Genomic DNA, 22,609 nt, shown 5'->3' with positions numbered 1-22,609 from the left:
TCTAAGAACACACTGCCAGTGTGTCCCTTAAATCATTTCATTTTGATTTAGGATCACGTTTGAGTTAGAAACACGTGCCTACCCACAAGGGGCAGTCATAACATTCCTGGACATTCAGTGATAAGAGGCTTTACCTAGAATAGAACGCTAAGATCCATGAATAAGCTACTGATCCATAAAGGAGAAAATCCTTTTGCTATGATTAGCTTCACTTTCCAGGGAGGGCCCCAGTAGACTCTGAGACAGCCCAGCATTAGCCAAAAGAAGAAAAGCAGAGAAGAGCCTGAGCTAGTTTTGGTAAAGCCAGGCGACAGATTCCCGTGGGGGCCTTTGTGGCCAGACATGCCCAGGCTCTCCCAAGATGATCAGCAGTGCCTCCAGGAACGTTTCTCTATCCCATCTCAGTGGCAGCGATGTCTGCTGCTCTTCAGGGTGGCAAGATATAACACAAACATTTGCCAAAGCACAAAAAGTGAAGAGGACCTCCAGGCTGTGCCCGATGTCAAGGTAAGATGGTCCTCACAATATCCCCATGCCTTTCTTGACATAAAAAAGGGCTTATCCAGAGAGACTATGAAGCTGCAAGCCAGTCTCAGTGTCCTTGCACAATGGACATAGGGCTTTGATAGAAATTACCTGGTCTGTCTAACTTTTTCCAACCTAAAAAGCTTGCCATTGCTTTTGGTTTGAGTTTTGGTTCTCATTTTTTTTGTTTTTGTTTGTTCTGTTTTGTTACTTTGGAGCCTAGGATGGAACCAAGGGCCTCAGCACTAAGCACTTGCTCTAAGCTACACCCCCAGCATCTTTTTGTTTTTGTCTTTTAATATTTAATATATGTTTATTGATGCATTTCAATTATACATTATAATAATGTTTAAAGTGATATAAACATATATGTATACTGCTCTTGGTATATTTAGATGACAATGTTTCAAAAAGCAAAATTCCTAGACAAATTTTTGTGGCTACTGTACTGGCTTTTGGAGGGATATATATTTCATATAATAATAAAATAAAAATTATCAACTGCTTTCTACAAACCTTAAAACAGAAAAGTCGCTAATACAGAAGCCTATGAACATTAAGGAACTAAGGGGTGCTACTTCTTTTTTTTTTAATTGCATTTTATTGGTGTACTCTAGTCTCACATCATAATGTGAGTCATGCTGACAGTGGCATGTATTCACACAGTACTTGGTGCCCTCCCCCACCCACTTCCCCTTTTCCCTCCCTCCTAAAACTGAGCGTCCAGGTTAACAATGTTATATGCACATGTATACACATATTCGAATGTAGCTTTTTCATTGATTAACCTCTGCCTTCTTCCTCCCCTACCCCTTCTTTCTGGCTTTGTGAGGTTTCCCCTTCATGATATGGAGTCCTTCTGGTATCCCTAGTACTCCCTAGCTTGAGCATATCAGAGAAAACATATGTCCCTTCTCTTTCTGTGATTGGCTAATCTCACTTAACATAATGTTCTCCAGGTCTTTCCATCTTCTTGTGAATGCCATGATATATATATATATATATATATATATATATATATATATATATAAAATTTTTTTGGTCTATTATAGCCTCACATCATAATGTCGTTCATAGAGATAGTGGCATACATGCAGCACATACCCAAGCCCATCACAAAGAAGAGGAGATAAACAGAGGTGCTCACTGACTCTACATATTATTAGGGCCAAAGGCTTCAATTTATCTCTAGTGCTTTTAAGGCTACAGGCCTTAATTTCCGCTAGCACTCAGACTCCAACTGCTTTTTACATTTTGGAAATTAATACTGGAGCAATTTTCCAGTACCAGCATATACACACATATATATGTCACAGGGAAACACGATAATTCCGTGGAAAGTCCTGAAGTTTCCCTGGCTCGGGAAATGGAAACTCACCTCAGGACCCTCAGGATTTCTTGGCTTCCGTAGCAAAAATAATTTCAACACAAGCCTGGCAGAGACAAAGGCAGAGGTTTAATTTAAGAAACATAAAATTACATGTTCAAGGGGAAATTAGGGCCACCTCAAGAATGGGAGAGCACCTGGGATCTTTTACAATCCTTTTCTATAGGACACTTAGAAAAGGGTGTTTAGGGGCAGATGGCAGGAAATGGGGTGACATGAGATGGCAGCCTCCTTTCTTTGTAGCTTCAGGCTGACAAAAGGTAACAATTTCTTAGATAAGGAATTTCAGAAAGCAGAGATGAAGGTGATGGGAGGGAGGGAGATGGCCAAAGTAAATGTGTTACTTCCTCTGGGATGTGAGTGGATGGGGGTGTGGGACAGAGGTGTAACTTTCTCCAGGACTTTTTTTTTTACATTCTTTCAATCAGTAAAGCAGTAAAAATAGGGATGGAATCCTGATGGGCGGTGTGTGCCTATAATACCTGAACTTGGGGGGCTGAGACAGGAAGATCCACAGGTTTAAGGCCAGCCTAGGCAAACTAGTGAGATCCTGTTTCAAAATAAAATAGGGTTGAAAGTATAGCTCAGAGGCACAACACTCCTGGGTTTAATCCCCAGTACCCCCCCACACACACACAGACACAAAATTAGAGATGAGATATAATTAGTATAGGGCCAAATGACACAGGCCTAGCAGAGGAGTAAAATTTGAGGCAGACATGACATCATGTCTAAGAACACAGAGAAGTCAGAAATAGGAATATGAGCTTGCCTCTGAGTGTCCAGGGTCCAGTGGTAAAACCTCCAGAAATCTTCAACTTCAACCTCACACTTTTTATTAAAGTTAACCCAAGTGTATCGTATATAATTAAAACATTTGACTATATGTAAAACTATAATGTTTTAGGAGAAAATCTTTGTAACCTAGGATTAGACAAAGAGAATAGAGACAATCTAAAACATGGCTCATAAAAGGAAAAAGTCAGCAAATTGAGCCAAATTCAAATTTTAAAAACTTTTTTTTCTAACAAGAGGATGAAAGCAAGCTATAGATTTCAAGAAAATGTTTACAAACCCCATATCTGCCAATGCCCTGAATCTAAGGTAATGAACTCTCTATATTCAAGATTAAAAATCCCAAAAAGGTTAAAATCTAACTAGAATTCATGCAAAAGATATAAAAAGATATTTAATTTAATATCATACACAGATGGTAAATAAAAACCACAGAAAGGTACCAAACATCAGTAGCCAAAGAGAAAGGCAAATTAAAACCACACTGAAGTAACCTACAAATCAAGAAGAACAGCTGGGCGTGGTGACACAGGCTTGTTATCCCCCACCCCCACCCCACCCCGCTTGGGAGGCAGAGACAGGAGGATCTCGCAGGTTCGAAGCCAGCCGCCCTGGCTTAAGAGACCCTGTTTCCAAATAAGTATAAAAATAGGTCTGGGAGTGTAGCCCGGAGGTAGAAAGGTTTCCAGGAACCCCAGTACCACCAAAAAAAAAAAAAAAAAAAAAAATCAAGAAGTATGAATGAAATGGACAAAACTGTGACAAAAGTGTGGGGTGCACTATTGTAATCCCAGCATTTGGGAGGCTGAGACAGGAGGATTGCAGTTCAAGGACAGCCTCAGCTACTTAGTGAGGCCCTTTGCAACTCAATGAGACCCAGTTTCAAAAATAAAGAATAAGAGCCAGGCAGGCGTGGTGGTGCAGGCTTGTAATCCCCATTTTGGGAGACAGAGACAGGAGGATCGCGCAGGTTCGAAGCCAGCCTCTCTGGCTTAAGAGACCCTGTTTCCAAATAAAAATATAAAAAATAGGTCTGGGGAGTGTAGCCCGGAGGTAGAAGGGTTTCCAGGAACCCCAGTACCACCAAATAAATAAATAAATAAATAAATAAATAAATAAATAAATAAATAAAAATAGGGCTGAGGGTGTAGCTTGGAGGTAGAATGACCCTGAGTTCCATCCCCACTACCGAAACAAAACAAAGCAAAACAAAAAACAGGTAGAACAGCTATAATAATTACACCACCAAATACTGGAAACAATGTGGAGAAACATAACCACTTATGCATTACTAGAAAAATATATAATAGTACTACCAGTCTGAAAAATTTCAGTTCATTAGAGAACTGAACATGCATCTCCTAGATGGCCCTGCATTTTCACTATTGAGCAATTAATCCATAGAAATAAAAAGCACGTTCATATAAACCCTGTGCAGCCATGTCCACAGAATCTTTATTCATAAGAGCCCAAAACTAGAAACACCATGAATGAATGATGAGACATCCACACCACAGAACATTCAGAAGCAACTAGGAAAAAAATGAATGAATGGGTGGAACACAATATGTATAGATCTCAAGGAAAAGACCACATACTCTACAATTCCTGTTTTTTTTTTTCCTTTTTTCTTTTTTCATACTGGGGATTGAACCCAGAGGCATTCTACCTCCAAGCTACACCCCCAGCCTGATTTTTTATTCTTTGTTTTGAAACAGGGTCTCACTAAGTTGCAGAAGGCCTAAGTAGCTGAGGCTGGCCACAAACCTGTGATCCTCCTGTCTCAGCCTCTCAAATACTGGGATTAGCATGTGCCACCACACCTGGCTTCCAGCCCTATTTTTTATTTTTTATTTATTTATTTATTTATTTATTTATTTATTTATTTTTGTGGTACTGAGGGTGGAACCCAGGGGCTTTTCTACCTCCAAGCTAAACTCCCAGACATATTTTTTTATACTTTATTTGGAAACAGGGTCTCACTAAGTTGCTGAGAGCCTCACTAAGTAGCTGAGGCTGGCTTCGAACCTGTGTGATCCTCCTGTCTCAGCCTCCCAAACTCCGGGATTACAAGTGCGCGCCACCACGCCCAGATCTACTTTTTATTCTTTAAAATCAGGGTCTCACTAAGTTGTGGAGGGCCTCACTAAGTGGCTGAGGCTGACTATGAACCCACAATCCTCCTGTCTCAGCCTTCCAAGTACTGGGATTACAGGCATGCGCCACCAAGCGTGGCTCCTATGATTTCATTTATATATCATCCTCAAAATAAAATTATAGCAAGGGATAAGAGATTAGTGGTTCGTTCATTAGGGAGAAAGGGAAGGTGGTGGCTGCAGCTACAAAGGTACAGCACTTTAGAGGGAGCCCTGTTGTATTGGAATCGTTCTGCGCCTTGATGGTGGTAGAGGTTACACAAGCTTATAAATGTGATAAAATTGCAGATAGCTTTGCACACCTGAGCATACTTGTGAAATCTGACCAAGTTCTGTGAATCATACCAATGTCAACTTCCTGGTTTTGATATTGTGTTGTAATTATGCCATCTCCACTGGAGGAAACTATGTGAAGGTTGCATGAACCACCCTGTACATTTTTTTTTTGGGGGGGGGGGGAATTTGCTGTGAACTATAATTATTGCAATAAAAAATTAAGCCAAGTATGTTTGGTACACACCTGTAATCCCAGTATTTGGGAGGCTGAGATAAGAAGGCTGGTTCAAGACCAGACTCGGGAATTTGGTGAGGGCTTCAGCAATTTAGTGAGACCTTGTTTCAAAATAAAAACTAAAATAGGGGAAGGGGTATAGCTCAAAGGTAGAACATCCCTGAGTTCAACCTCCAGTACCACGAAAAATAAGATAGGGCTGGGAGCGTAGCTCAAAGGTAGAATGTCCCTGGATTCGATCCCCAGTACCAAACAATAAACAAATATTAAAAAATAAAATGTAGCTGGGCATGGTGGTGCATTGTAATCCCAATACTTGGGAGGCTGAGATAGGAGGATCACAGGTTCGCAACCAGCCTCAGCTACTTAGTGAGGCCCTCTGAAGCTTAATGAGAGGCTGTTTTAAAATAAAGAATAAAAGTAGGGCTGGGAGTGTAACTCGGAGTTAGAATGCCCGTGGTTCAATTCGTGGTGCCGGAAATCAAGTGTGGGTCTGAGGTGTAGCTCAGCGGTACGGCATTTGCCTAGCATGAGTGAGGCCCTGGGTTCAATCCCCAGCAGGCCAAAAGAAAAGAAAGCAATGACATTTGTGGTATCCAGTTCCTTAACATTAATTCTTCAGAGGCCAGAACTCCTCGTGAAAGGGGGAGTTCACTGAGCAGGAGAAAGTTGTTTTAGTTTAACCCTTGAGAGGATCACCAGCCCCAGGGTCTGCATGTCCACAGGGGATCCAAGGAAGCCAGGGGGGCGTCCTCCCTGGCCTCAGGCTCAGGCCTCAGTCCTCAGGGAGCCTCACAATTATTTCCTGGGCGGGGAACCAGAGCGACTGAGGGAAGGTGAAAAATGATCCTCAACAATTCAGCCTCCAGCCCCCATACCTAAGTAGTCTGTGCAACGTGAGGAGCAAAACAGGGAGGGAAGAAGAGATGTTGGTCAAAGAATACAAAGTTTTAGTTAGACAGGAGGAATGAGTTTTAGTGATCTGTTGCACTGGGTAGTGATTATATTTTGATAATGACAAACTTTGCTTCAAAATGGCTAAAGGTTTTCAACATTCTCAACACAAATGATAAGTAGGTGTGATGATTTAATCCTTCTACAATGTGTTCAAATGTCAAAACATCACATTGAACCCCATAAGTATATCCAGTTATTATTTGTCAATTAAAATTTTTAAAATAAGCAGGGCATGGTGCATGCACCTGTAAACTCAGCACTTAGCAGGCTGAGGCAAGAGGGTCTCCAATTCAAGGCCAGCCTCAGAAACATAGCGAGATTCTCGGCAACCTAGTCAGACCCTATTTCAGAAAATAAAAAAGGAGCCATATGTGGTGGCACATCTTGTAATCCTTGTATTCAGGAGGCTGAGTCAAGGGGATCTCAGGTTCAAGGCCAGCCTCAGCTACTTAGTGAGGCCCTCTGGAACTTAGTAAGACCCTGTTTCAAAATAAAGAATAAAAAATAGAACTGGGGATGCATCTCAGAGGTAGAACACCCCTGGGTTCAATCCCCAATATCACAAAAAATACCACAATAAATACATAAATAAAAATAAAAATAAGCTGGGCATGTGGTATTACATGCCTGTAATCTGAGTACTTGAAAGGCTGAGATAGGAGGATCTCAGGTTCAAGGCCAACACACAGTAATTTACTGAGGCCATCAGTGACTTAGCAAGATTCTGTTTCAAAATAAAAAATAAAAAGTACTGGAGCTTAGATGTAGAACTCCTAGTTTCAATCTCCAGTACCACTAAAAAAGAAAAGAAAATTTTAAAATTTTAAAAACTGACTTTAAAAGAACAAAACAAAATAAAAGTAAAGTCAAATAGCATTTCCTCTTGTCATAAAAGTACTTGTTATCATCCCAGCAATTTTTGCTATGTAGCTAATTTGGACAAACCCTTAACTTGATGAAACTAATGCCTTTCAAAGTAATAAATGATATGTGATCAATTAAGAAGCAGGTGGCAAAAGGCAGCCTTCACAATACCTTATATCATTTTCAGACAACTTAAGAGCAATGTTTTCATATTTCATCTTGACTGAAAGAAACAGCCCATGCCAAATACAAGTACCTCATTACAGGAGGTGGCTATGTTTGGGGCATGTCCCCAAATCTGTGTGCCAGAGGCTTACTCCCCAGTGGGCAGTGTTGGAATAATGGGAAAGGACTGAGTCATGAAGGTGTAGCCCTCAAAGATTAATGTCCTTGTCATGGAAGTTACTTTTCACAAGAAAGAGTTGTTATAAAGGCAGCCCATTTTGCTGGCTTCGAACCTCTGATCCTCAGTCTCAGCCTCACAAGTACTAGGATTACAGGTGTGCACCACCCCACTTAGCTTTCTCTCATCCTCTCATCTTCCACCATAAATGGCACAGCCAACCACATGCCAGTATCATGCCCTAGGATCCCCTCACTCCCAGCCTCCAGAATCCTGAGCCAAATAAACTCCCTTTCATTGGCCAGTCTGTGGTAACCTATCGTACCAATAGAAAGTGGACTAAAACAGTCCAAGTCAGACCACCAGTCTACATCTGTCAGGTAGATTAGGTTATGCTACAGTACCAAAAAAGCCCCTAAGATATCAGAGGGGGTGAATTCCATTGCTTACACTCAGATTCACACTTTGACCAGAATCAAGTCCTCCAAGTGCAAAGGGTTCTAGGAAACAGAGAAGTCCAGAGTACTCAAAGCATTCATACACGCCACCACCCCATCCACTCAGCCCTAATCTGAGCACCTATAAATTCACTTTAAAATTCTGACTGGGACCCTCACAAGAAAAATTGAAAGCCATTTTATCAACAAGGCAGTATATCCTGTGGAAAAGCCTGCTGCAGACTTTCAGAGGAGTCCAAATTAAAAAAAAAACTTAATGCCTAGCCAGAAAAAGTACACTAGTTCCCCCGTATCTGCAGAGAATATTTTCCAAGACCCCCAGTGGATCCCTGAAACCACAGATCAAACCAAACCCTTTATAGACTTCTTTTCCTTTATGTACATACTATAATAAAATTTTGTTTATAGCCGGGCATGGTGGCACATGCTTGTAATCCCCGCGCTTGGGAGGCGGAGATAGGAGGATCGCGCAGGTTCAAAGTCAGCTGTGCTGGCTTAAGAGACCCTGTTTCCAAATAAAAAAGTATAAAATAGGTCTGGGAGTGTAGCCTGGAGGTAAAAGGGTTTCCAGGAACCCCAGTACCACCAAAAAAATTTTTTTTGTTTATAAATTAGGCACAGTAAAAATTAATAACTAAAAATAAAATTGAATAACTATAACACTATAATAAAAATTATGTGAATGTGATTTCTCTCTCTTGAAGTATTATATACAAGTGTTAATATATAGTTGTGTTTAAAACCACCACAAGCAAAACTGCAGACAAGGAAGACTACTGTAAGGCATATTTTATACATCAGAAAGAGAGAGAGACAGAGACAGAGAGACTAAAGATATAGTCAGGCCTGGTGGCACACACCTGCAATCCCAGCCTGAGACAGGAGAATCCCAGGTTTGCGGCCAGCCTCAGCAACTTAGTGAGACCCTCAGCAACTTAATAAGACTCTATTTCAAAATAAAAACTAAAAAGGGCTGGGGTCTGGTTTGGAGGTAGAATGTCCCTGGGTTTGATCTCTAGTACAAAAATTTATATATATATGGCCGGGTGTGGTGGCGCACTCTTGTAATCCCCGCGCTTGGGAGACAGACAGGAGGATCGCGCAGGTTCGAAGGCAGCCCCGCTGGCTTAGGAGACCCTGTTTCCAAATAAAAATGTAAAAATAGGTCCGGGAGTGTAGCCTGGAGGTAGAAGGGCTCCCAGGAACCCCAGTACTACCACCAAAAATAAATAAATAAATAAATAAATAAAAATAAAAGAAAAAATATATATGTACATATATGTACATATAAAAATATCTAATGTATATCTGTGCTTTTCGAATATACACTGTTGAAAAAAGTCGATGGCACGGCAAGGTGATATCACAAGCTGCCAGAGGTGACAGTGCTAAAGAAAGATCAGGACAGCATGTGGACCCATCCTGGGACCTCTGGAAAGGACTGAGAAGGCTCCCGGTAAGGAAAATGGAGTAGGCTCTTCAGAGAGCACCTGGAACACACTTAAAATGTTATCTGCTACTGCTAATAGGGTCCCATTTTGTAACATATTAGTGCAAGAGGTCTGAAAACTATGTACAGTGCCTGGCTGACAGTCTAGAGACTATCCAGCTTACATGTGCCTGTGGCTATTCTCTTTAAAAATGTATCAAAAGGCCTAGGAAATGGGAAAGTGTTTGGGGAAAAAGAGGGATGTCATCCGCTGATGGAAAGAGAGACACAGGGGAGGAAGAGATAAAGCAGAATTGGCAATGTGTTGTGAATTATTTAAACTGGGCAGTGGATGTGAGAGTTCATCAACACTTATCTTGAAGATTCACATAATAATAAGATTTTTTTCAAGAGGCCCAAAGACTAGAACTTAGAATTTGACCTTTAAAATTAAATAACAAATGAATGCAACTTCCCATGCTCTCTTTTCACATCACAACAGGAGCTGCTAGGGAGTGCTTCCTACAAACATTCAATGGATATAGCACAATTCATCTTGACCTTTCAGAAGAATCTTTAAAAATGGCAAAACATTCTGTATGGAAATCTAAAAAACATACTGTAATGTGTATTTCCCATTGCAATGATCTGTTCCTCTCAAATATCATCATTCTTTGTGGGGAAAAAACACATACTGTATAATGTTGGTGGACCTCAGTGTAGTCTTTCTTTTCATAAATTTTATAGTCCTCACATTTTGAACTAATATATCTAAGTCTCATTTCCACCATTCAAATCATGCTAACTTCCCAGCCAAAACGATAGTCTTGTCTTCTTGCAAGTAAAGGTGTAGATGACCTTCACTGAGAAGCTTGTGGAGTAAACTTATATCCATCCTGTGAATAGACACAATCAGACATGTGTCATTAAGAGTTTATTTTAGACCAGGTTGGGTGGCACATGCTTATAATCCCAGCATTTGGGAGGCTGAGACATGGAGGATTGCGGTTCGTGTATAGCTACTTAGTGAGCCCCTTTGCAACTCAGTGAGACCTTGTTTCAAAATAAAGAATAAAAAAATAGATTTTGGGTACCGCAAAAAATGAAGTTTATTTTAATAACTTCTACAGGATGCTTTTGTTGAAACTAAATTTAAAAAGACTGAAAAAACCAGCCAGGCGTGGTGGCGCATGCTTGTAATCCCCGTGCTTGCGAGGTGGAGACAGGAGGATCGTGCAGGTTCGAAGCCAGCCGTGCTGGCTTAAGAGACCCTGTTTCCAAATATAAAAAGTATAAAATAGGTCTGGGAGTGTAGCCCGGAGGTAGAAGGGCTTCCAGGAACCCCAGTACCACCAAAAAAAAAAAAAAAAGACTGAAAAAACAAATTTTAAACCAAATCAAATGTGTTGGAGGGATAATAGTTTAAACCATGCAGTAACAATTGGAGTACATTCAAATATTCAGAAACAAAACTCACATCATGGCTTATATAAGATTCAATTTGACATTGATTATGGAGCCAAATATATTTTGCTTATATAATTTTGAATTCCAACATTGAAAAATTATTAGGGTTCTTTTTCAATTGATAGACCACTCTAAAGACATTTAGTAAAAATAGAACTGAAAATGAACCAAAATGTCATCAACATAGTCTCACCACATTTTTTGTAAGTACCCATTACAAAGAAAGACAACTAGAAAGCAAAAAGAAACATCAGGGAAGCAAAAGGGTGGTAACTATAGAACACGAGTGCGAGAGTCTACGGAAGGTACTAGAAAGACAAAAACAAAAAGCCTCCAATCACTGCACCTGCATGTTCTCACTTCAGAAAAAATCTAGCCCAGTCTCGATGAAGCGTCTAACCCCGAATCAGTTATTCCTGGCCATTCTGTAGGCTGTGAATGTCTTAAATTGTTCTGCATGTGTTTTGAGTTTTGTTGCAGTTTTGTAATTTTGAATCAACTTATGGGAATCTCCCAGCAACCATGACACTCAGAGTTGAGAGCCCCACTTCCAATGCTTGAGTTCTGGAATTTCCAATGTTTATTACTCATATGCTTTGTAACATAAAAGACAAATCCACACATCTTCCCTGTTTATCCCCTATTCCTACTGCACTATTTGGCAAAATATGTGTGGATGAGTTCTCTGTCAACTAGAGTCTGAGGTTGGAGTCTCCGCTTTCTGCGGATGTGGCTGTGCTGTGAGATTTTCATGTGACCCTCTCTGCTCTCTTGAGTTGAGCTAGACTGATCCATTGTGGAGCATCTGATACCACGAATATTTTCCTCTATGTGTTATCGATTAAGTTTGTAGATGGTATGAAGTTGCATAAAAATAGTTGAGCAAAATATGACCAAATGAAGAAAAAAAACGTGCTTGAAAGAAATGGTCAAAGCATTTGACGTTTTTGAGTCCATACTACTATTCTGCATTCTATAATGAATCTGCTCTTTCTGAGTCTGTTAAGATGTATTTGGGATTTCCATCTGTGACCAGTTGCCCAGAAGTTTGCACACCCTTCAAGACACATTTTTAAAGTTTTAGTTGAAGGGAGAGTTTTATTGCCCTCAGCAACCATCCAAAATGGCCATTGTTGCCGGACATGGTGGCACAAGCTTATAATCCCAGCATTTGGGAGGTGGAGACTGGAGGATCGCAATTCACGGACACCCTTAGCTTCTTAGCGAGGCCCTTTGCAACTCAGTGAGACCCTGTTTCAAAAATAAAAAGACTTAAAAACTAGGGCTAGGGGTGTAGCACAAGTTCGAAGCCAGCTTCAGCTACTTAATGAGGCTCTCAGTAACTTAGTGAGACCCTGTTTCCAAAAATAGGTCTGGGAGTATAGCCCGGAGGTAGAAAGCCTCTGGGTTCCACCCCCAGTAACACACACACACACACACACACACACACACACACACACACACACACACTGCAAACTGGCAGGTACCACATGCCTGTAATTCCAATACTTGGAAGGCTGAGACAGGAGGATTGCCGGTCAGAGGTGAGCCTCAGCAACTTAGCAAGACCCTGTTTCCACTGGGTATAGCTCAGAAGTAGAATGCCCCTGGGCTGGGGTATAGCTCAGAAGTAGAATGCCCCTGGTTGACTCCCCAGCAACACAATAAAAATTAAAAGGGTTGTGGAGCAATATCTTGTGGCACACACCTGTAATCCCAGTACTTGGGAGGCTGAGACAAGAAGAATTCAGGTTCAAGGCCAACCTTAGCAACTTAGCAAGATTCAGCAACCTATCAAGACCCTATTTGAAAAATAAGAAAAGGGCTGGGGGTGTAGATCACAGGTAGAATGCCCCTGGGTTCAATTCCTACTATCAAAAATTTTTTTAAAATTAAAAATGACTTGAGGTATAACTCAGAGATAGAATGCCTGCCCTTGGATTCAACCCCCAATATTTAAAAAAAACCCTACAAACTGACTGTGTGTGTGTGTGTGTGTGTGTGTGTGTGTGTGTGTGTGTGTGTGTGTGCTAGGGATTGAACCGAGGGGCATCTTACCTCTGAGCTACACCCCCAGCCTTACTTTTTATTCTTTATTTTGAAACAGGGTCTCACTAAGTTGCAAAGGGCTTCACTAAGTAACTGAGGTTTGCCTGGTACCCAGATCCTCCTGTCTCAGCCTCCCAAGTACTGGGATTACAGCGTGCACCACCACGCCTTTATCAAACTGACAATTTTTAACAACTTAATTATATCATTATGGTCTGCAAGTTTCCCCGAGCTATAGTTTTATAGAAGACAGACATTGTCTATCATTTGTCAGCCCTAGGGAGTCCAGGCTTTGGGGCCCCATCATTGTGTGTTTACCGTACTTGAGATTATAGATAGAGTGACAATGAGGAAGCACCAAGGCCATTCGCCTGGACCACACTGGAAGACAGAAAAGTCTGACTCTCTCACCACCCTACACCTCAGGCATACCCTGGTACCTCTTCTGCTCTGGTCTCTCCCTTCTTGAAAATAATGATAATAAAGTTCAGATTCATATGCACTTGCAAAATATACAGGGAATGCTAATACTGAATTCACAGGAATGAGCTCCCAGTAGTGTAGTTTGGGCCATATAAAATCCGAACAGGAGAGAGACTGGGGCTTTAGAACTATTTCCAGCCCCTTCTCAGAAGCCACACCCTAACCTCGTACAAATCCCAGCCATGTCTGTCCCTGGCTGCTTCTGTTGATTACAGAAAATATAGCATTCATGTGTCCTCTAACTTCAAAACATCCTCTTTTTCCTATGCAGCTTTGGCGCTCCTTAGCTCATCCATCAGAAATGGGTTTTTGCTTAGTGCATGAAATCAAAGGGAGCAAAAAGAAGAAGTAAATGCTTTCTGAAATGGGGGTGGGGCAAAGGGCTCACTACATTTCCAAACTTCTTCTTCCGGAGTCAAGATCCTGAGTTCAGCTGTTTCTCTCTTGGCACATAGCCCTAGACCTTAAGCCCAGATACAGTAAACATCCCCAGTAACCCAAGGGCAATCTGAGCTCTTTTTTTTTTTTAAACAGTGACATCTGGTGGAAGTTTAAGTATTGCAGGATTTCCAACTAGCAAAATCAAGATGCTTGGCTGTAACTCACTAAATTTGGATTACTTTTAAGATATTCTTTTTTTTTTTTTTTTTTTTTTGCGGGTCTGGGGATGGAACCCAGGGGCATTCGACCTCTGAACTATACCTCCTGCCCTATTTTTTATTCTTTATTTTTTCTTTATTTTGAAACTGGGTCTCACTGAGTTGCAAAAAGCCTCACTAAGTAGCTGAGGCTGTCGAACCACGATCCTCTGGTCTCAGCCTCCCGAATGCTGGGATTATAAGCGTGCGCCACCACGCCCGGCTGATATTCTTTTTTTTTTTTTTTTTACCAACTAAAAAGTTCAGTACGATACATCCTTTTGAGTACAAACTGCCACTAAGCAGTATGATGACAAAAAGGGTCATGTCCTTGGAATCGCAATAACCAGGTTTTGAATTCAGGTCTAAGTTGGATTTCATTCTCTGAATCTTGGTTCTATCCTCTATAAAACCAAGACACACCTGTCACATATGGTCTTAACATATTTTTTTTAAGGAATATAAAATTATTTATTGACCACTGCTCATCACTATTTATAATAAAAACAATATACAGTTGGCTAACATTCTGATTACTACAAAGTTATTTCTTGATTTGTATTGAACCATTAAACCAAATACTGAAAAGACTGGGCCTACATGTTAAGGAATGAGTTGGAGTAAATACATGCAGGTAAAAAATTTAGATCATAAAAATGTGCTCACTTATGTCAGGTCCTAAATTGCCCATTCATGTTCTCATGAATCATGAGACATTCCATGTATCATGATCTTTTTTTATTTCAATTAAAAAAATACTGTGGCACTAGGACTCAACCCCCAGGGAGTTCTACCACCATCTACCCCCCAGTCCTGTTTATTTCCAAATAGGGTTTTGCCAAGCCACTGTGCACAAGTCTTGAATCTGCTATTTTTCAGCCTCCCAAATCCTGGGATTACGGAGTACCACTATACTCCTAGGTGTCAACTCTGTGAGTGTGGGGGGCACAGGGGTGGGGATAGAGTCCAGGGGCATTCTGCCTCAAGCTACACTCCAGCCCTTTTTGTAAGTTTTTGTTTTGGAACATTACCATGCCCAGCTTTTTTTTCTTAAAGGAATGATTGGCTCACTAGAGGAACTTAAAAAATGCTCATTTACCAGGTCTTGTTTAGGTAACTAGAAGAAATCAGGATTTGTGTAGTATTCTTGTCTAGGAGGGGATGTTATTGGTAGTGATAGTATTTTTCTTTAAAGAATTTTGCTACTAAACTTGTATTTATGTAATTATAAAGATATATGGTCTTTGCTTCTGAAGCTTTTAAACTATCCAACTTAAATGTCCAATGAGCTATAGAATCATTAATTTGAAAGGTTATGGCTTTGAAATAATTTTTTTAATTTAACTTGAGGTGATATATTTCATAGTTTGCTCAAAAGAATGTCATCTTAGAAACATTCACTTAAAAACTGTGGTTTGTTATGATGAGTGCTTAAGAACAAAAACCGTTTACATATATTATGTATGCACACGCACGCATACACGCAAAAACTCAAAATGGTCCTTAGACATATAAGTTTAAGACAAGCTCTGCTTGAGTATGACTATGGAAATTTTCCCAATATTTAGAAAGTCAGAGGAAACATACCATGGTATAAATGCTGTTTTCTGATAAAGGAAGCAACTACAGAAAGCTTTTATTTGCTCAAAGTAACCAGAGCTACTAACAAAAAACCCAGCAACTTCCCCAATGCTACTTCCAAAACCAACATATCAAACTTGATTTGATTTTCATTAGAATGTAGTTATTTTCACACTAGTAAATCAAATAACCAAGACTCAGATTATATATATGCAAACAATTATCGAGCTTCATCTTCTGGACAAGAATGCCAAGTTAGGCTCTCTTCATAAAAACCAATTACAATTTGAGGACACTTCATATTGGCCTCTTTTGCCAGCACCAAGTCGGCCTCATCAGAATCCTTCCATTTCATGAGGAACATCAACTCTCCACTGCTGTCCATGGCACCAATTATCCGTTCAGGGTCAAAGCCGCGTGGTTTGTCAGCAGCACCTCTTTTCTTCTTTGATTTGCTATCATCAGATTCACTGTCAGACAAAGATTTCCTTTTTGTACCATCTTTTTCTTTACCAGCTTTTTGAGAATTAAGAAATGCTTCAATTAATTCTGGACAATCTACATTTTTTTCAGGTTCCCAAGTATTGTCAGCATCTTTGAATCCCTCCCACTTCAGGAAACACTCCACGTCCCCATTCACCACACGCCGGTCCAGTACTTTTTCCACCACAGATTCTTCAGGTTCTGCCTCTTCAACTTTTTTGCTCTTTCATTCTGTTTCTTTCCCATTTTTTGCAATGTGGTTTTATTGGAAGCCATTTTTTATTGCAGACTTGAAGAGCACCGAGCTGCTCCGGTCCATCCGCCGCGTCTCAACATATGGTTTTGAAAAACATAAAATGAGATAATTTATGTAAAAATTCTGGAACTGGCGGTAGAGTTCAGTCATAGAACTCTTACCAAGTATGCTCAAGGCCTTGGGTCCCACCACCAACATTGTAAAAAAAAAAAAAAAAGGAAGAACTGTGGTGGAATCTAAAGATGTATTTGTTTATTTAATTTTTGGTGCCAGAGATGAAACCCAGGGGCCTTCTACCTCTGAGCTATACCCCCTGCCCTATGTCTTAATCTTTATTTTGAAACAGGGTCTCACTAAGTTGCAGAGGGCCTCACTAAGTAGCTGAGGCTTGCCTTGAACCTGTGATCCTCCTGTCTCAGCCTCCCATATACTAGTATTACAAGTGTGCACCACCATGTCTGGTTGTATACTCTCTCTCTTTCTTTCTTTTTCTTTTTTTCCAGTACTGGAGATGGAATCCATGGGCATTCTATCTCTGAGCCACACCCCCAGCCCTATATTTTAGTCTTTTTATTTTTGAAACAGGGTCTCACTGAGTTGCAAAGGGCCTCGCTAAGTAGCTGCGGCTGTCTGCAAACCACGATCCTCCAATCTCCGCTTCCACAATGCTGGGATTGCAAGCATGCACCACCATGTCTGGCCTGTATACTCTTTTTAATGTGATACTTTTACTTATTTGCAGTACTGAGAATTAAAACCAGGGCCTCTCATATGCTAGGCAAATTCTCTACCACTGAGCTACATTCCTAGCCCTTTTTATTTTATTTTATTTTGAAACAGGGTCTCTCTATGTCTATCTAAAATGCCCAGGCTGGCTTGCAATCCTCCTGCCTCAGCCTGCTAGGTAGCTGGGATTACAGGCATGTGTCCCTGTGTCCAACAAGAGAAAGTCTTCTATAAAAGCCAATTTGGCTCTGTCTATTTATACTTTAATTAGGAAAAAAGCCTGCATCCAAGGGTCCAGTTTCTCATTAGTCCTTTGCTGCCTTCCTGGGAACCTTTTAGAACCTTCTACAATCTTCTAGAATGTGCTTGTTTTATAGCCAGTTTCTCCCCAATAACTAACCTAGTTATCTCCACCTGTAAGTGGGCCTTTATTTTCTGGATGCATAGTGAGAACCCAGTCAATACTGATTAACCAGTTGATTTGCAGACACAAATGCATTCATTTTCTACTTCATCCTCCCTATAAGGATAAAGGCCAAATCAGCTAGATTGTTATTTCTAGGCCTCTTTAAACTAAAATTGTTAAAAAATCTTGCTTCAGACAAACGTCTCATGTGCCCTGAAAGAAATTCACATTAGTTGTGAATCCTGAACAGCCCTTGAAATGTGTAATTCTCAGGCAGTGCCAACCTCCAATTTCCCCAAGAAAAGCATCCCTTTTTAAACTCCAAGCATGGCAGGCCAATTTAGTCGCATCCAACTCAAAGAAATCAATGAGCGCTTACAAGTCATCCTGGCAGCCCGGCCAGCAGAGGGGGAAGGCTGGAGAGCAGTGAGTCCTGAACAGCCTGCATGAGGCTTACACAGAGCTCAGCTTATTAGGAACCACTGGAAGAGCTACAAAGCCCCAGCAGCCTTCCTGAGCCCTGAAACACTCTGTCCACTTCGCTCAGAACAACGTCTTCCCTTGTTCTTGCCATCTTGTTTGTTGGTTTTGAGGCTCCACCAGTGAAAAATTGGGAGATCCATCCTGGGTCAAGGGGACAATAAAGTGTTTCCTTGTGTACCAAGCCCTCTCTGAACACTTGCTTAACAAACCTCCTACCTGTATCTTGCTTATGCAACTGTAGCAGTTCCCATCACAGTCTATTGTCTATTGCAATGGACAAAAAGGTGAGATATAATAACTAGAAAACACATCTGTTAAAAAAAAAAAAAAACCCTTTTATGCCCGGCCTTGTGGCGCACGCTTGTAATCCCTGCACTTGGGAGGCAGAGACAGGAGGATCGCACAGGTTCGAAGCCAGCCTCGCTGGCTTAAGAGACCCTGTTTCTTATATAAAAATATAAAAATCGTTCTGGGAGTGTAACCCGGAGGTAGAAGGGTTTCCAGGAACCCCAGTACCACCAAAAAAAAAAAATCCTTTTATTACAAAAAAGGCCAAACATACATAAAAGTAGACAGGAAATGGCATAATAAAACCCTACTTGTCAGCTGCTTGGTGGTGCACACTTCTAATCCCAGTACTTGAGAGGCTAAGACAAGAGGATCTCAGTTTTGAGGACAGCCTCAGCAAGGAATGAGGCTCTCATCAACGTAGGGAGATCTTGTTTCAAAATAAAAATTAAATAGTACTGCCGGGCGTGGTGGCACACGCTTGTAATCCCCGCGCTTGGGAGGCTGAGACAGGAGGATCGCACGGGTTCGAAGCCAGCCTCAGCTACTTAGTGAGGCTCTCAGCAACTTAGTGAGACCCTGTTTCCAAATAAAATATAAAAAAAGGTCTGGGACTATAGCCCAGAGGTAGAAAGCCTCTGGGTTCCACCACTAGTACCACCAATAAATAAATAAATAAATAAATAAATATGAAAGAGTACTTAGACTGTGGTTTGGAGGTATAATACCCCTAGGTTTAATACCACAAAAAAACCCTACTTGTTCATTACCCCAAATTCAACAAGTATTAATGCCAGATCTTGCCATTTTAAGTTCATTCACTTAGCAAATACTCCCTGGCAATATTTAGCAAATATCTGTTGTGTCCTAGCACTGCTTAGGTCTTTGAGACACAGGTCTAAAAAGGCAAAGTCCAAATGTTGAATGGCAAAATAGACTGTCGTGCTGCTGAGCAGTTCGTTCTGTGAGGAAAGAAAACCCTGTGCTTGGTTTCACTGTGGAACATCCCCCAGAAAAGCTCGTGTTGGCAATGCCACAGTGCTCAGAGATGTAATCATTCTGTGGGCTCAGCAGCAAAATAATCCATTTGATGTATGAACAATTTAATAATTTGAAGGGAATTATTAGATGGTATGGTTGGAGGAGGTGGGTCATCGGGACCTTGACCTTGGGCGCTCTATCTGTCCCAGGCCCCCTCCTTCCCACTTTTGGCTCTCCTGAGTTGAACAGCTTTTCTCTACCTAACCCAGTTGCCATGATGTTTCTGCCTTGTAGCCTGCTGACCACTGAGCCTTTGAAACCATGAACCAAATAAATCTCTCCTCCTTTAAATTGTTCTGATCAGGTATTTTGGTCACAGTGATGAAAAGCTGATGAACATACTTAGTAAATAGCTAACCCAAGCTGGGCGTGGTGGCGCACGCTTGTAATCCCCGTGCTGGGGAGGCAGAGACAGGAGGATCGCGCAGGAGGACGCGCAGGTTCGAAGCCAGCTGCACGTGCTGGCTTAGGAGACCCTGTTTCAAAAAATATATATAAAAATAGATCTGGGAGTGTAGCCCAGAGGTAGAAGGGCTTCCAGGAACCCAGTACCACCAAAAAAAAAAAAAATAGCTAACCCAACTAGGGAGAGCTTCCCCAAAGAAATGGCACCTAAGATGAGACTCCAAGGATAAAACAGAAGATGCCCTGTTTATCTGGGAAAGGAGCATAATCCAGAAGAGGGAACAGATGATACAAAGTCCCAGGAATGAAAATGAACAAGGAGATTACAGGAAATGAAGGAACATTAATATGATTGGAGCTTTGAGTAAAAGGAATAGTCAAAGAAAGATGGATCACCAGTATACAGCAGCAAACCACAAAAGGTCCTCCAGTCCACATGAACGCACTAGAGCTTCATCCTGCAGAGAACAAGAAGCCTCCAAATGCTTAAAAGGAAGTAACACAAGCACGAAAGATCACCATCTGAGCTGGGTGCAATGGCACATGCCTGTAATCCAAGGACTTGCAAAACTGAGATAGTAGGAATGCAGGTTCAAGGCCAGCCTTAGAAACTTAGCGAGACCTTCAGCCACTCAATGAGAGACCTGTTTCGAAATTAAAAAAAAAATAAAAAAGGAATGAGGCTATATCTCAGAGATAGAATACTCCTGGGTTCAGTTTCTAGTACAAGAAAAAAAGAAAGGAAGGAAGGAAGGAAGGAAGGAAGGAAGGAAGGAAGGAAGGAAAAGGAGGAAGAGAGGAAGAAAGTGGAGAGGGAGAGAAGAGGGGTAGAAGGATCGGTGCAAAGGCAGGCACTGTTCAGGAGGCCATTCTAATTTAATTAAGGAAGCTGGGAAACAGCAGGGCTGCTCATAATTGTCTGCTGGGAGGCAGGTTGGCTTTGTGGTTCTCTCCGGGGATCCTGCTCTGCTTCTGCTCTGATCCTGCTGTGTAAGCTAAGGCCAGGCTTGAAGGTGTGACCCAAGAGAGGCCCCTTGCACTGATTATGTGTTAGAGAACAGGCAACAGCCTGAAACCAGAAGCAAGCTAGTTAGAAGGCCTGGAGAGTTTCTTCGCCGAGTCCCCCATGTTACTGAAGAGGAGGACAAGGTATCCCAAGCCAGGAAGAAAACCTGTGGGAGTGTTTTCGCCTCATGACTCTGGGCCTCTCCCTGGACATCTGGCTTAGGATTTTTGGGTTTTGTTTTGCTTTTTTCTACCGCTGTGCTTCTTCCACCTTCTCTGTTTATTATGCTAGAACATCAGAAGAGCAGCAGAACCTGGGAAAAATCAGTAGAAAAACTCAAATGACATCAGTGTTGGAAATGTGCATCGTACACATACAACTCAGGAAGGGCGATTTTAGTCCTGAAGTAGCTCTGTGCCATGTATTTTTTCACACATTTGCTTCGACCAGCTCTTAGGATTTAATGAGAGAACTTCTCATTTCTCATAGGTACTGACCTCAATCTTTGAAAAGCCCTGGGATAAAATATTGTAAAATGAGCCTATGTTGACCTGCTTCATATTTTCCTAAGGGAAACTATGAAATGAAAAATAAATGTATGAGTTGTAATCATATTAGAGTATGATTTTCAGTCATTTTGTAAAGTGTTCCTACACTAATATTAGAAACTTTTTTATTTATAAAAACAAATAAATATAAAATTAAGAAATGACAGTTTTTTAATATTATATTTCATTTCAGAATAACAATATTCTGGACACCCTGGGTTTAATTTACAAAGGTGTCTGATGTTACATGAGGCAGATTCTCCGAATGCTTTCTCCTTTATGTATGTTCTATACTCCTTAAAATATTAGGGCTTCTATGATCTCTACACATTGAGAAGAACATTAAGATACGCTTCCCTAGTTTTAGGTAAATCAGCCCATTATAGAAGCTGTATTATTCTTTTAGAATCTCAGAGATCAACTTACTAATTACTTTACTAAGGAAAGTGGAGAATTAGCAGCCATATGACTAATTGACCTAGTACCTATGGAAGTGAAATCAGTTTGAATCTCCAGTGTAGGTTTGGGAGCATAACTGCTTATAGAATTGCCGTGATTTGCGTAGGATGAGAAGAATGAAAAATTAGAATTTTGGTCTAGGAGAATCAATGTGATCGAAGGTCCTTAGGTAAATCTAGAAAGGATTATAGGCATTGAGAAAATATAAATCAACAATATCACTGCGTCCTCTGTCACTGTTAACGACTAAAGAAAATAATTATTGTGTTGGGCTGGTAATGCAGCTCAGTAGTAGAGTGCTTGCCTACCACTTGAAAGACCTGGGTTTTGATCCCAGCAATGCAAACCATGATCATCATCATAATGACTGTGTCTCTTAGATGTGTTATTCAGAAGTATCAGTCAGGAGACAGGTTAGGGTCCAGCCCTACTCCTTACTAGTCCAAATACAAATCATTTAAATGACTGGTCTTCAGATAATACATTAAATAATTAGGGGAAGTGGGGTAATTATTGAAATAATAGATATAAGGACATTACATAAATGTTCATACCACAGAGCAAAAAAAGACATTTATTTTCATGATAAGGATAAATATTCAAAATATAGCAGGGATCTTGTTAGGAAGCAGTCATTTGGTAAAAATATAGATATACATATACATTTTATAAACTATAAATTACATGATAATAAAATATAATCATTTGGGTGAATGCAATTTTTTTGTGTGTGTGGTACTGGGGATGGAACCCTTCTACCTCCGGGCTACACTCCCAGACCTATTTTATATTTTTATTTGGAAACAGGGTCTCTTAAGCCAGCGAGGCTGGCTTTGAACCTGCACGATCCTCCTGTCTCCGCCTT

The 22,609-nt window shown here is 40.8% G+C and overlaps 1 protein-coding gene and 1 pseudogene across 2 annotated transcripts in view; one reads left to right on the top strand and one right to left on the bottom strand.

The window, feature by feature from the left end:
• Positions 1-342: 342 nt before the first annotated feature.
• RGS20 (regulator of G protein signaling 20) overlaps positions 343-22,609 on the top strand; it is a gene marked incomplete at both ends in the record, with an annotated part of 107,340 nt that continues 85,073 nt past the window's right edge. Inside the window, one exon of the mRNA XM_080695342.1 lies at positions 343-507. Coding sequence (XP_080551468.1) covers positions 343-507 — 165 coding nt within the window. The remainder of the gene's footprint in view (positions 508-22,609) is intronic.
• Positions 15,864-16,372, bottom strand: LOC308261927 (chromobox protein homolog 3-like; annotated as a pseudogene). Its single transcript has one exon. The product of its transcript is annotated as a chromobox protein homolog 3-like (transcript).

This window comes from Muscardinus avellanarius, assembly GCF_963383645.1.
Source record: "Muscardinus avellanarius genome assembly, chromosome: 4".
NCBI classification, from domain to species: Eukaryota; Metazoa; Chordata; class Mammalia; order Rodentia; family Gliridae; genus Muscardinus; species Muscardinus avellanarius.
The sequence above is the reverse complement of the archived record's forward strand: the minus strand, read 5'-3'. Positions and strand labels throughout refer to the sequence as shown.